At 36.9% G+C, this 15,595-nt stretch overlaps 1 protein-coding gene across 1 annotated transcript; it reads left to right on the top strand.

Annotated features, from left to right (window-relative positions):
• The first annotated feature begins 6,009 nt into the window (after positions 1-6,009).
• LOC113322194 (kinesin-like protein KIN-7O) lies at positions 6,010-15,557 on the top strand. The gene is made up of 30 exons (XM_026570236.1): positions 6,010-6,219; positions 6,321-6,410; positions 7,167-7,285; positions 7,459-7,572; positions 7,679-7,760; positions 7,868-7,935; positions 8,025-8,099; positions 8,223-8,368; positions 8,456-8,558; positions 8,969-9,049; positions 9,216-9,284; positions 9,368-9,427; positions 9,723-9,863; positions 10,164-10,223; positions 10,631-10,879; positions 10,952-11,017; positions 11,118-11,267; positions 11,366-11,455; positions 12,247-12,390; positions 12,661-12,774; positions 12,855-12,941; positions 13,014-13,217; positions 13,340-13,486; positions 13,587-13,793; positions 13,897-13,986; positions 14,094-14,231; positions 14,423-14,520; positions 14,602-14,674; positions 14,808-14,879; positions 15,102-15,557. The coding sequence occupies exons 1-30, from the start codon at positions 6,096-6,098 to the stop codon at positions 15,324-15,326; spliced, it is 3,486 nt and encodes a 1,161-aa protein (XP_026426021.1). The 5' UTR covers positions 6,010-6,095; the 3' UTR covers positions 15,327-15,557.
• The last annotated feature ends 38 nt before the right edge of the window (positions 15,558-15,595 follow it).

The raw sequence follows: 15,595 nt of genomic DNA, 5'->3' as shown, positions 1-15,595 counted from the left end.
TTTAATTGAAAGTTGTTTGTTAAAATTGAGGCAATTATACTAAACTAAATCAAATTAAAACGACTACACTGAATTGAACTAAACTTAACTACACTGAATTGTTAAAATTGTGTTCACATTAGCAAGACTGAATTCCTCTTCGTTTTCTTCTGAGGTATCATCTTCGTCTTCTTCCAAATTCACACACTGGCCAGTTTGTTGAGGGGTGACTTCAGTTTGTTGGTGTTGTTGTTGTTGGGCATGGACTTGTTGTTGTTCGGTCTCATCCATTTTCTTAGTACATATAGCATATTGTCGTTTATTTATTTTTCCGGTGTCCAAGAAGAGTAACTTGCTTAGCTTACAATCCATGTAGTGTTGTTCTCGCGCAAGACGACTTTTCTGTTGATTATTTAAAGAAATGGCACGGTCCCTGACTCTATCTGTCTCCATTTGCATCTCCATTGCCTTGTGATCAACATAGTTGAACTCGCTTGAACCTCCTTCTGCTGCTCGTTGGGTTGCGTCTCTCGCTGCTTTTGCAGCTTTCTGACCACCTCCTCTTCTTCTCTTCAAGTTGGTGTTAACGTCTAGATTAGTGTTGTGTTGTTCCTGACTACCTGGAGTTCCATCAGGTGAGGAAGCATGCCCTCCCTTCTGAAAATCCTGCGAGATTGGACCGTGTGGTGATCTTCCAGGCACTTGATGACCTTCCAGTAAGTATGGATTAAACTTGTAAGCACCCTCAAAATGGTGAAACAAATTTCATGTTGGAAGCTTGAACCTTTGTGGGATCTTTGCCACTCTTCCCACAAAGAGTGGCAAAGATACAGTTATACCATTTGTTGTTGTTTAGTTATCTTTTCAATTTTTAAGAAAAGTAGTTTAGTTGTTGGTTTTTCTCCTTTTTAGTTGTTGTTTTGGCCTTAAAAAAAGGTACAGTTATACCCAATGACAGCTTATATGTACAAAAATCAGTGAAATAAAAAAGAACACCAATTTTGGGCATGCCTAAAACTTTCAAGGCATACAAAGGACTAGTCCTAACTTGGGTGACCTTATAAGGGGTACCCTATGGGGTGGTTCAATTACCTATATGCCCTTAAATCCATTAAATTACTACTAATCTATCCCTAACCCTAATACAAAACCTATAATCAACTACACCTAAAATCAGTTTCATTCATCTTCTTCTTCTTCCTCTCCACAGCCGAACTCCACCCTTCCCTTTCTTTTTTTTTCATCGCGGAAATTTAATTGTCGATTTGTGAAACTATATAATGGATCGTCGTAAGGCAGTATCTCGTTCAAATCGATCGATTGAACAACCTATTCATGAAGAAGAAGATTTAGAGAGTGAAGAACAAACTCAAAATCAACCACAAAATCAATCGGAAGAAGAGATTGAAAAAGAACCAACGCCGGAAATGAAAATAAGAAGGTTAGTTATACAAACCCATCTCATATTTGATGTTTTTGATTGTTTTGGTCGATTTAATTCGTCAAAATCATGTGTTCTGCGGCGGTTACAGGGTATGGTTCGGCGTAAAACAAATGTTAGATGTGCGCCGAGCTGTTCTTGAAACTGAACCCTGAAAGTGCATATGAACGGCTCGGCGTATATCTGAAATCTGTTTTGAGCCGAACTTAGTAAAACAGAGACTTATATTTAGGATCGGCTTATTCGATGATGTTAATTTTGTGCCGAATATGTTTTGTGAATTTCAGAAATTTTGCATGTGCGTAGGATCGGCTTGTATGGTAGTATTAGTTTTGTGCCGAATAAATGTTGTTTGAAATTCATAAATTTTGCATGTGCTTAGGATCAGCTTGTATGGTAGTATTAGTTTTGTGCCGAATAAATGTTGTTTGAAATTCAGAAATTTTGCATGTGCTTAGGATCGACTTGTATGGTAGTATTAGTTTTGTGCCGAATAAATGTTGTTTGAATTTCAAAATTTTTGCATGTGCTTAGGATCAGCTTGTATGGTAGTATTAGTTTTGCGCCGAATAAGTGTTTCAATTCATAAGTCTAGATTCGGCTTATTCGATAGTATTAGGGCTGCGCCGAATATCATTGTTAAAATTTCATAAATTTTACAAGTGTGTAGGATCGGCTTATTTATATGATATCATGTTGCGCCGAATACATGTTTGAGTTCATAATCATAGGTTCGGCTTATTCGAAAATATCGGTTGTGAGCCGAATACAGGGTTCGGCTTACTCGAAAATATATGTTTTGAGCCGAATATTTAGGATCGATGTATAATTATTTTGTGGTATGAGCCGATCCACTCTCTGTGTAAGCTAATAAAAATTTCAAGACATGATTCATACTTGCGCCGAATTAGTCTTATAACTTTCATACTTGTGTCAGGACCAATGCCGCGGGTAGGGAGATGTTGAAAAAATGAAGGACAAAATTGATTCCAAAACACCAATGACCGTGGAAGAACAAAACTACCTCTACAAAAAGTGGGATGCAATCATCAACAAAGGAGAAGGACCCGAGGAACCCGGACAAAAGCCTACCACTAAGAAGAGGGGTTGTGGTTAAATGTCCTTTTATGTTTCCAAAATATTTTCTTGGGTGAAAGGATACATGACCGGCATCATGTTGTCCCATAGGAATTTCTTTTGAGGTCGGGACATATTCCTATACATCTCCGCCAATTTTTTCCCATTTGTCGTGTCCCATATCTCTAGATCATCCTCATCGTCTTCGGTTGGGAGAGGATCCAAGCTTGATTGTTTCCAAAAATGATCAATATTCTCAAATGGTATGATACCATCCTTGTACCGAAGTAGGTCATGGCGGCATGGAAGTCCCATAGATGTCTTCATTGTACAAACACACTCTTCCTCCAAGGTGACGCCTAATGTCTCAATCAAATCCACTTCTTTCATCAACAAGTCGATGCATAGATGGGAGACTTTATAAGTTAATTCCCGTAGCCAATTAGTACCATAATTCTTGTGTCTAAACATAAGGTCATGCTCGAACGCGGTTTTAATTCTCACAACATCACTTTTGAAATATTCATCAATTGCATCAAAAACCGTGACAAAAGTGTCAACACAACCAAAAAGGTTCTTATTCAACCGATAATTAGCCGACTCTACCATACTTGTGGCTTGGTTGTCGAAGTGTTTGTGCCGATTTGTGAAACAACTCACGAACCTTTCTTTATTAGGTTCCAACACATCTTTGACCAAGTAAGTAATGACATCGGGGTAGGCGGTCTTCCAATGCTTAATAAGCATTTTAAAATTTTCTTCATAGACATCCTCGGTGATTGACCATATCAAAGCTTCCCATTCGCCTTGGAAAGAAGCCCACAACATCTCATTATGTTCATATGCTTTCAAGAATTCCTTATTTTTCTTTACTCATGTCTCCAACGGTAGCTTAGCAATATTCTCTAATTCTTTCAACTTAAGTGGTTGAATTATCGGTTGACATTTTTTCCTCACATTGCACCATATGTGAAACGTACAAAGAAAATTGAATGCATCCGGAAATACCTTCTTAATAGCATACATCAACGATGAATCTTGATCGGAAACAAACACTTTAGGAAGAGCACCCTCCCGGAAGATTAACTTCAATGGTTCTAACCCCCAAACATAACTCTCTTTCTTCTCGTTTTTCATGAAACAAAAAGCCACAGTGAACGGTGCCTTTGTCGAAGTATGCCCCACAATGTTCATCAACGACATCTCATATTTATTAGTCTTGTACGTGCAATCCAATATAATAACTTGTGGGAAGCATAGAGCCAATTGGGCGCATTCCGGGTGGGCAAGGAAAAGGTGTGTGACTTGACCGAAGTCATCCAACTTATTTTGGCAAGCGTAGTTATTCTTCACCCCTAACCACATTACTTGTTGCATCACCATCCTACCTTGCAAATTGAGTATTCTAATCTTTTGTCTTGCATTGTAGATAGTTTGCATAGTCGACTTGTTATTGTTGTTGTCCGCCTTCAATTTGCTAGGAATCCTAGAAGGTGGCAAACGTGCTCGTGTCATTTTATCCACTTCTAGCATCTCGTCGGGTTTGAGTCGCGCTACTTTCGCATGTCCATGAAGGTCTTTGGGACGTGGGTGGTTATGACGACAATCCATATCTTTATTCATTATCCAATATTGATCTTCTTTGTTCATGGACTTATTCTTGAGGTTGAAAACGATCTTGAAAGGGCAATTTATTTTCTTCGTCTTCGTCCTATTCTTTCTCCCGGTCTTCCCAACGTATACAATACCCTTTTTAACCTTGCTAGCGCCGGTTCCACTACGCTCACAAATCATTTCAAACCGATCCCATCGGCTTTGTTGTCCTTTAACTAGTACACAATTTACCTTCATCGCGTGTTCCTCAAGCCAATCCAGAACTTCTGGTTTAGTTTTCCATATCTACGTTCATTCCAAAACAAGTAATTAGTAAGCAAAACTTTGGAATATTCCGACAACATTAAGGTAAGCAAAAGGTTCTTACATACCAAATCATTTTGGAAGTGATCCTTGGTATCCTCGTGAATTATGTCTACTGGATCAGGTTGATTTTCCATGGGTCCAAGCACGATCTACAAAGAATATCACAAGGTTAAACACTAGAAAGGGAATATAATAACAAGGTTCGGCGCATTCGATAATCACCTTATGTGCCGAACTATAAACATTTATAGGTTTCGGCTTGTACGATATCCTCAATATGTACCGAACCACAAACAATATTTTAAACCAAAAATTAACAAATGCATGTTCGGCTCAGAAGATAATCATATCATGTGCCGAACCTTGGACATAAGAGGTTTCGACTTGTACGATATCCTCAATATGTGCCGAACCTCGAACAATATTTTAACCCCAAAATTTACAAATTTATGTTCGGCTCAGAAGATAATCATATTATGTGCCGAACCTTGGACATAAGAGGTTTCGGCTTATACGATATCCTCAATATGTGCCGAACCTCGAACAATATTTTAACCCAAAAATTTACAAATTTATGTTTGGCTCATACTATAATCAAATTATGTGTCGAACCTTGAACATAAGAGGTTTCGGATGATACGATATTCTCCATATGTGCCGAACCAATAACAATATTTCAACCCAGAAATTAAAAAATTATGTTCGGCACATACGATTTTGGATATGTAAGCCGAATTAGTAATGATTCTATTCCGGGCTATTCAGGATGTTGTTCGGCTTACTATGAAACTTTCATATAAGCCGAACTAGTGTCTAGCAAAAGGGTTGGAATTGGAAATTATAGGTTCGGCGCATGCAGTAAACAGATTCAGTAAGCCGAACCGTTCATCAATGGTAGATTCGGCTCATAGATGTGAGCCGAACCTCAACCTATTTCGCCGAACCATGATTCAAAAAACCTAACTTTTGATAATTGAGAGCTATAGAAGTGAGATTAAGTATAGGATATAAGTGTACCTGTGTATTAGAAGAATTGGGTTCCTCATCAATGTATTCATCATCAGGATTTGGCTCATAAAAATCATCATCTTGAGTTTGTGTTTGAGTTTGAGCTTGAGTTTGAGTGGGTGTAAAATCATTCTCATAATCTAAGAAATCAGCCATTTCTGGATCATTGTTGTAGTTGATGTGTATTTTCCTAGGTTTTTTAGATGAATGATGACCCTCCTCATCCTCCATTGAATCAAGAATTGGAATTTTCTCACTTTCTCCTTCTCTTTCTCTCCTTCTTAACCAAACCAAAACTTTGATTTTTTTTTCCTCAAATTTTTCATCTAAACCACTCTTATAATTCTGAAAATTATCTTAATCACTAAACAAAATATATAATCACTAATCAAGATTATTAACACTAATACTAAAGGGCAGATTTGCCATTAAAAAAATTTGGGTTAAGGGGTTATCTGATTTTGCTATTCAACAACCTTTTTTTTTTTGTCTTCATTCAGTAAGATTTTGGTATGCCCAATATTATGGTTCATAAAAAAACCCTCCAGGCGGGAAAAATAACATTTTCGTGTTTCAAACAGAAAGGGGAAAAACCTAAGAGAGAGAAAGAGAGGGGATTTGTACTGAGAGACTACTCAAATAGGGTTTGAATCTCGTCTATCTTCTCCCCATGGAAAGGATTCATGTTTCTGTGAGACCGAAGCCTCTCACTCTTGAAGATTCGAAAAGCAGTTCATGGAAAATTAACGAGAACTCCATCACAATTCCAAATCAACCTACCAAATTCGAATTCGGTACTACTTTAATCTTCGTTCTCACATCTTACTTTTCATCGTCTCTGGTTACTTATCTTTTATTTGACTAATTAGTTACTCATTTTTATGGATTTGTGTAGATCATATCTTCAAAGCAGAATGTAAAACTTCAGAAGTTTATGAACTTCGTACTAGAGAACTTGTTTCTGCTGCCGTTCGTGGATTCAATGGTATGCAATTTCTTATACAGCATCAATTTCTGAATTCCTCGTGTAAATGTTCTTTAAATTGGCAAGTATATTAGACAATACTTTGTTAGGTTTCTTTTCTTTTGATAAAAGCTTTGTTAGGTTTTCAATAGTTCAATTTTGGTGGTTAGCATCATGTCACTGATAATTAGTGGATTATTTTCAATTTCAGTTGTGGTTGATGTGAAAAATTTTACAATCTCATATAAAGACTGTTTCATTGTCTAATTGCTACAAAGAGGGGAATTATGCAATGTTATAGAATGCGAGCCATCAATGTTAGTTCACGGTCTTATCTTCATGGGCATTGGATGTTGATGCTTGGCATCTCTCAAAATAAGTTGACACGTTTATTTCTATAACCCCTTTGTTTTACAATTTCGGGGTGAATAAATCCAATAATCGACTAGAACATCCAATTTATTTGCGTTCCTTGGCTTTCCATTTGAGAATTGTTTTTTTTTTTCATGTTGATAAAATCTATGATTCAATCTGCTATTGGAAATTTTGGATGGTTGATGAGAGTCAAATATTCATATCACTGAATCAAAATACCCTTGGGTCCCATCATACAGTTATATCTGCCCGATGGCTTGCCTCTAACTGACTCATATCTCTTGTACATTTAAGCTTCAAAATATAGTACGTGTTACTTTGAATTTTTTGGATCTAAACAACTATCTTCGTAGGATAAAACTGTAGCTGTAAACATTTCTTCTTCTCGTCATTTTGCTGCAGGTACTGTTTTTGCTTACGGGCAAACTAACAGTGGCAAGACACATACAATGCGAGGATCAGCTTCTGAGCCAGGTGTTATTCCTCTCGCTGTGCATGATTTGTTCCGCACTATTCAAGAGGTACTTGTTTGTTAACATAACGGCAACTGAAAACTGAAGCTCGAGAGTAGTGATCAACTCTAGTTTTCATGTTTTCATGCTCTGACCCTCTTTTTGTGGTTATCACATTGTTGCTTTTCGTTGTCATCAAATTTCATTTGATTATTTGGATGTGTTTTTGTTGATATATTTAGGATATGGATCGAGAGTTTCTCTTAAGAATGTCATATATGGAGATATATAACGAAGAGATCAACGATTTGCTAGCTCCCGAGCATCGCAAATTACAGATTCACGAAAGTATTGATGTAAGTATCTCTATGTGACCAAAAGATAATGTTTCCTCTATGTTTGATTGTCAACAGGTCATTGATAGTTTGTTTAATTGTATTATTTGTTCCATTTTTCTGATAGAGAGGAATATTTGTTGCTGGACTGAGAGAAGAAATTGTTGCCACTCCTGAACAAGTTCTTGAACTAATGGACTTTGGAGAATGTGAGCCCCTCTCTCTCCGTCTCTGCTTCGGTGGTTCTTTTCTTCACCTTTGTGACTTTCGCGGTTGAATATTGATAGGATACTAATGTTTCACTAATATTATGCAGCTCATCGCCACATTGGCGAGACAAACATGAATACTTACAGTAGCAGATCCCACACAATCTTTCGCATGGTAGTGTTTTTGTCCTCATTCTTGACCTGGTTGTGAAATACTGATCATCCAAAGAGTTTTTCAACCGCTTCTTTTACTTTGAACTTCAGATTATTGAGAGTCGAGATAGGACTGAAGATGGGGAAGTTGGCATTTCCTGTGATGCTGTTCGTGTATCTGTCCTGGTATTCTGTTACTACTTTTACATTGTTCATCTCCTCTCTATCATTATAACTAGTTGCAGTATACTTTTTGTGAGATGACCTATTTTCGTGCATGCAAAACTAATGTTGTTTTCTATCTACTAGAGCTTAGTGGACTTAGCTGGTTCAGAACGTGCTGCAAAGACTGGCGCAGAAGGTATGCGTCTGAAAGAGGGCTCACACATAAACAAAAGCCTTATGACTCTCGGAACTGTGATCAAGAAATTGAGTGAAGGTGCTGAAAGCCAAGGGTAGGTTGAACAAGATCTAATAAGTAATACTCTATCAAGCATTTATTTCGTCTACTTGCTCTTACAGTATGTTCCGATCTGATGTAGGGGTCATGTGCCATACAGAGACAGCAAACTCACTCGCATTTTGCAGCCATCATTGGGTGGCAATGCTAATACTGCCATTATCTGCAATATTACTCTTGCACAGGTAGTTATTCAATAAACTATGTAGAGCTGTTTGAGTGAGAACATGTTGGTCATGGGAGATTGAAATGACTTGGCTCCTTCAATCTGTTTAATTGCTTCTCCAGTGTACTGTTTGTTTCATATGCTTAACTTTGTGTTTTACACAGAACTTTTTTGTATCGGCATTCTTGTTCACTTTCCAGAAGAATTGCTACCTGATTAACCACTATTTCATGGAGTTGATCTCCTTATTTGAGACATGCTGTGTTAATGAGGCATAACAGTGTCTCATAGACGTTATCAGGATAATTATCCAGTGATTACGTTACAGGCTCTTTAAGCTTATTCATGCACTACTTAAATCTATGTTCAAATTATGCTTAGATTGCTTTTTTGAATTTTAATGCCATTTCAACCTCTAATATGATGTAGATCCATGCAGACGAGACAAAAAGTAGTCTTCAATTTGCGAGTCGAGCGTTACGTGTTACGAATTGTGCACACGTGAACGAGGTTTTGCTCTGATTCAACTCCATCTTCCCATTATTTTGTCAGAAAGGGATGAAAGACTTAAAAAGAAGGAGATCGAGGAGCTGAATTCTAGCATATTCACGCACTTGTAATACTCAAATATAGTTCAGCTTTAGTTTTACACCACCTCACATTTTCCTGTTGCCAGATTTTGACAGATGCAGCTTTGTTAAAGCGTCAAAAGAAGGAGATCGAGGAGCTGAGAGGAAAATTGAAGGTTTTTTTTGTTTCATACTTCGTCTAATTGACAGTCTCGTGGAAGTTTTCTGCTATAACTTTTTTTGCGTGCTATTTATTTAGGGTTCTCACTCTGAGCATTTTGAAGAGGAGATTCTCCAACTACGAAACACATTATTGACGGTAAACATTTTTTTTTTGTTGCTATCTGTTTCTTTACTGAAAGTAGCGAAACACATTATTATAAGGTAGTAACGATAACATTATATACGTAAAAGAAAGTGTGTTTTTAGAGTCTTAGCAACTATGTCACCGATTCCCTTAATTAGCTTGTGGAAGTCCAAAATATTGCATTTGTCATTTTGATTTTTTTATGGGTAAAAGCAAAATATAGATTAGACAAGCTGTGTGATGCACTATTTTCTTGGAGTTAATGATTTGGTATTTTCTTAGTAATTCTGAACTTTCATCCTTACAGAGTGAATTGGAAAGGGAGCGTATAGCTTTGGAGCTGCAAGAGGAAAAAAGGAGGTTGCAAGAGCAAGCTAAAAAAATAGAGAATTTGAGCTCAATGGTGTTGAACTCAAACACGGATGACAAACGCTCTACTTTTAAAAAGGTCTATTTCTGTTTTAGTTTACGTTATTTTCATTTGGTTACTTTTTTGCTTTTGTTTCTTAAATTTAAAATTTCTGTCCATACCACATGGCCTTTTTGTCCAGCTCCTTATTTTAGCTTTGCAGCATAATTCACCAAGTTCGTACGTATGTGATGTTAATTGGTAGCTGTTGCTATGTTTCCTTGATTAAATCCTCCGTTTTCAGGACTGGTTTGTAATTTTATTTATTTATGCTATTTGCACTAATGCTTTCGGTATTGTTCTTCATTTCTCATGCATTCTCCTTTTCCCATCTTGCAGGACAAGAGGAGAGATACATGGTGCCCAGGTGCTCTCACACAAGAGAATGTTAAAGGAGAGGTGATTGAGTGTTGTACATTGATTTGTCACTTCTTAATAATGATCAGTAAGCCGTTGCAGTTTCTCTCGATGTATCAGCAGTTGTTGCTATGGCAATAATCATATAGTATTTTGACGAGAATGTTATATAAGCTCAGGGAAACCCTTGCTGTTTATATGGTTTTCTTATTTCCATTAGTTGAAGGGATTCTAAAGTAGGGTTTCATATCTAACTGACCAAATTGGAGAATCAGGCAGTGTTACCTACCAATGTAAATGTATTTGGCGTTTTACTGGGTTTCTTGCTAATTATTTTTATAAATAGTTCGATATGTATGGATTTGTTGTTTGCACTCATGCAATGAATCATGAATCTTACTTAAGGAATGTGATGGAGTGTTGATTAAGTTATTCTGTTGTCAATTTAGGTGGCTGCTGCAAGTCAACCAAAGGCTTCTTTTGAGGAATCTATAAGACCTGAAGGAGATACAGGGTTGGCTGTTCCTTTTGAAGAACTTGAAAACAAAGTGAGCAGCAATGAAATCCTTCAAAGTACCAGCTTATCAGATAAAATTGGAAACATCGACTTGCCAGGAGACTGCATTGTTCCTGGTGCAACTGCCTTGTTAAATGTAACTAATAGAAGAAAACCACCGCTTCATAAGAAGAGTACACAGGTAGCACAGGTCATACTATGATATATTGTGTTTTCACAAAGTTTAAAATGTTAACGTTTATTTCTCTTACAGGACGAAAACAAGTTAGTCAGGATGCAGGCAGAATATGAAGACTTGCTTGTAGAATTTGAAACTCAGGTTTTTTCCTTCGTCAGGAATCCTTTTTTATTTCTTTCTTCTTCTTTTTCTTATTATTTTTTGAATTAGTGTACGATTGTTTTGAATCATTTATTGGCAGAGAACAACTATGGACATAGAGATCGAATGCTTAACCAAAAAATTAGAGGCAAAGATTCATTTGGATGCTCCTTCTACGTGCGAACCATGTAAAAGTAATTTTCAGGGGAAGTCGGAGGCAATTTGTACGACTGAACAACTCCAGGAACAGGTCCACCGTTGTTTCCGTTATTTATTGTTCACTTCCTATAAATTTCTATGTGAAACTTGTATATTGATTGTAAGGATTTGCTTTCTCTGTTATTGTAGATTAAAATATTAGAGATGGAGAAATCTTCACTCCAAACCAATTTGGATTATTATGTGGATTTGGCAATGGGGCAGAAGACACCCAATGAGGTAAATATGTAATGGATATGCCTGATTTTTCTCTTTGTGGCAGACCTTTGACTCTGCAACCTCCAGTTTCGTCGTTTTTTATTTCTACATCTATTACATCTTGAGCGTATTTGCGGAAGTATATCCATAAAAAAGTTTCCCAAGAATGCGTAAAGTCTTAGATTTAGAAGTGAGCAAAAACGGAGGAGTTTATGTTGCTAGGTGTTTATTTTGCCTTTTCTACTAGCGTAAGCTTAATTTCTGTAGCTAGTTGCAACTTTGTAATTTCTATGATATCCAGATACCCTGGGATGTATCCCAGACATTAGTTTTGCACTTGAGGAAGCCTTTGACATGTACTGGCTCCTGTCCTAAACCATCTGGCTTGGTTACTTTCGTAAGTTTAACTTGACCCATTACAATTCTGCCTAGATTTCTAAGGTTACTGTACTTGATCCAGATCTATAACAGTGTTCCACTTGCTCTTTGTTTCTTTTTTATGTGCCATTTTATTAAATTCATCAAGATTGGTAAATCTAATATTTATTCTGTTATAAGGGCTCATGGTCACAGGTTAGCCTTTTGTTTATTGTTTTATGATTTCTTAACTGCTGAGTTCCATATATCTTTCTAGCTTTCTGAGGAGCCTGTAGATGCACACATAAATAATAAGATGACCTATGGTAGTAGTTATCGATTATTATTATTCCAAAAATAAAATTAACTCTAGAGCAAGCTTTTTTGATCTTACCCTGTAATATTTTGGTGCAATAACTTAGCATTTAGAATTGTTGTGTCTGACTTCTTTCTAGGAGGATAGTGAAATGGCAGAATTGTCAGTGGAAGTCGGAGCTTTAATGTTGGAATTTCAGAATTCAAAATATGCTGCTGAGAGCATTTGTTCTGTTATCGATGAGCTATTTCAAAACTTCTCAGGTGTATTGGGCGTGTTCTCGGTGAGTTTGCAATTAACAATTCTCTTCTGGAAATTCTAAACTTTGTAAGCTTGTTTTCAACTTTCATGACTTTCATGCTAGGCCATGTCAGACACTCAACTTACAAGGGATTGTATACACTATGTTTCTTGGCCACCTCTGTATTACATAGCCTTAATGTTATTTTGCTTTTATGATTATTATGGTCTTTCCTCATCTTGTCCCTGAATGGTGGTTAACCCTTCATATTTCAGCACTATGTTTAGTTTACTTCTGCACTCGCGTTTGCAGGACCTCAAGTCATCTATAGGCCCAAGTGCTGTACATTTGAATTCCATAATTGGTGACCATAAGGAGATGTATGGTTGCTTGATGAAGAAGATCTCTGAGCTTGAAAGTGATAAGGTTGGCTTATTGTAGATGTTTGCAGACTTAAGTCATGATCACTTTAAATCATTTCAATAAGTTTAAGTTGCTTGTTGCAGTGTACTTTGCTTAATCAGTCCACCAGCCTTCATAAACAGATAGAGGATCTTAAAGTGGATTTACAACAATCTGAAAGGGTCTTGACGGTAAGCTATGATTCTGCAAAACCAATTGGGTCACAGGAACCTTACTAATTTGAGTTTTTTTTTTCTTTCTAGGATCGTGATGAACTGCATGAGCTGGAGAAAGTGGAGCTCCTTTCCCAAATACAAACTCTCAAAAAGGAGATATCAAAATTGTCTTCTTGTTCATTGGAAAGAGAAAAAGAAGCATTGAGAAAAGAGCTTGAGAAAACAAAACTGAAGTCGAAGGAGACTGAGTCCAAACTTAAGAACGCTATCCATGAGAAAACTAGACTTGAGGTTTCTCTTTTCCTCTTTTTTTTTTCTTCCTTTTTCCGGGCTTCTCTTTCTTTGTTATATCTTCTTTCGCATTAAGGGGAACTACTTCACATGGCTCAAGTCATTAACATTTGTGTGTCTAGGGTGAGAAAGCACAAGCAGAACGAGAAATAAAGCAATTGCATGGGCAGAAAAATCTTCTTGTGCGTGATATCTCCAGGCGTGACTCTAATATGTTTGACATGAAGAAGTCCCGGGGTCCTGCTGGTCCTTCTATACAGATGATGCAGGTAATAGAGATGGATCTTAAAGGATAACTAGACTACTAAAGCTTCTGATGGTATTACTTCTCTGTCTGACCCCATTACTGTTACTGTATGTGGTCTTAAGGGAGAATATGAAAAGCTAGAAGTTTTGGCATTTGAGATGGAAACAACGATTGCCTCTTTGGAAGAAGAATTGAAAGCTGTAAGTACAGAAAAGGAGGAGGTCTTATATAATAAGGATATTTTAGCTTCAGAACTGGAAGCTATGTCCTTGGACTTGAATTCAGCAAACTTGGAAAAGGAGGCGATGCAAGATGAGTTATCAAGCATGGTAAGCTTATTAGGCTCCTACTCTGTTTTTCTATGTTATATTGTGTTAGTTAGTTCGTAGATTTCAAGTCATTCAGAAAGTTAACACGTTTATTCTGTTGCAGAGAGATAACATTGCCGAATCTGTGTTGTCTTGCAACAAAATGGAAAGAGCTATCAGCCAAATGTTGGAAGAAAAAGAAGAGTTGGCAATGGTAGTTACTTGCACTAACTACTATCTAATCTATGGTTCTGCATCTCTACTATTATTTAATTATGTGGAGCTAACTGTTACTAAACCAATCTTGATTTGACTCTACAGCAACTCACAAATGCCCTTATGGATCTGGAGGAGGAAAAGGCTATATGGTCTGCTAAGGAGAAAGCATCTATTGAAGCCATCGCAGATAAGGGAAGGATATCGAATGAGCTAACACAGTTGTCAAAGGAGATGTTGGAGGTACCATGCCATTCGATTTGGCTGTATCTGCCTATTCTTTGTATCCTATGTTCTACCCATCGCCTGGCAGACTTTGTGTTAGATAATCTGTTATGTTCAATTTGGCAATTTGTCGGTGTTTGGCAAGCTACTCATACGTTTTCGGATACTGCCTATGGTTCTCACTTGTGTATATATTCTTGAAATTGAAGGTGAGGCATCAACTTGAGTGCTTGAGATATGAATGTAAGATCCTCAAGGAAACTTTAACCCTGTCCGAGGAAAATACTGCAAGGGAAAGAAAATGCAGGTTAGTTTTACTGTTCCTTTATGTACTATTTTGGAGGATTTCTGATGGTTCCGGCTTTAATTCTTCTTTTTCCTTTTACAGCATGGACAAGTCTGCAGAAATTGATCAGCTAAAACTCAAAATATCTGTGGCGGAGAGTGAAAATAGTCTAGATGTAAGCATAGTCACTAATTCACAAACTTTTTTGATTGATGTGGAAACCTCTGAAGGATATTTACTGTGCCACTATGTTAATTGCTTCATTATACGAATTTGGACTTAAATCTTAACACTTGTGTGTTTAACAGTTAGCGAAGGCTAGAGCTGATGCCGATGAACCAATTAGAAAGCTCTCCGACATGGAACTCAAGATTCGTAATGTGAGTATCTTTGAATTATTTCTAAAGATGTTCATGACTAAGTTCGTTTGCATTTCATCTTTTTACTATGCTATGTCGAGCTCATAGAAGGATTTAAGTACTGATTCTGAAGTATCAACACATCCCTATTTGTACCTCATGCTGAATTTATTTTTCTCACCGGGCGTCTTCAGAAATATTAACCTTGGTTTCTATGATTCCGCATAATTGTCACTTTCACAGGATACTATAAGCAATACAAACGAAAAAGCCAAGGCCAGGTTAAGACTTCGAGGTACACAGATAAAGCTAGACATGTACAGAGGTAGATACAAAGAAGCAATTAATGAGAAAACCATTATGAATGAGAATTTTGAGCAGGCAGCCAAAAGACTTAAAGAGCAGTTGCGTGTACAGGTAACTGAGAATGTACGCCTCAGGAAACAACAATTGGGAAGAGAAATATAGTACACGTCCACAACTATAGACTTTCTTATACCATTTTGTATATCAGATCAGAGTAGCTTTTTTAGTCTATATGTAGATTACAAAGTAATCTTGTAATTGTTTTATCAAAGTAATAATTATTGTAGACTGTTGTAAAAGTTTCTCTGTTCTGTTGTAATGTAAAATGAACATTGCAGTAGCATAAAAACCCATAAAAAAGAAATCCATAAATCATCTAAATTTTTTTGGGCATCCAAGTTCACTAGCTCACTTTTTCTTTTGCAAACAAT

Source organism: Papaver somniferum, chromosome 11 (assembly GCF_003573695.1).
Source record: "Papaver somniferum cultivar HN1 chromosome 11, ASM357369v1, whole genome shotgun sequence".
Taxonomy (NCBI): domain Eukaryota; kingdom Viridiplantae; phylum Streptophyta; class Magnoliopsida; order Ranunculales; family Papaveraceae; genus Papaver; species Papaver somniferum.
Note: the sequence above shows the minus strand (reverse complement) of the source record. Positions and strands in the feature narration are given on the sequence as shown.

What these genes read in the sequence shown, in the direction of transcription:
- LOC113322194 (XM_026570236.1), top strand. Translation starts at nt 6,096, where the DNA reads ATGGAAAGGATTCATGTTTCTGTGAGACCGAAGCCTCTCACTCTTGAA. An exon ending in CTGTTCGTGTATCTGTCCTG is followed by an intron (nt 8,100 to 8,222) that starts GTATTCTGTTAC and finishes TCTATCTACTAG; the next exon opens with AGCTTAGTGGACTTAGCTGG. An exon ending in TTCATAAGAAGAGTACACAG is followed by an intron (nt 10,880 to 10,951) that starts GTAGCACAGGTC and finishes TTTCTCTTACAG; the next exon opens with GACGAAAACAAGTTAGTCAG.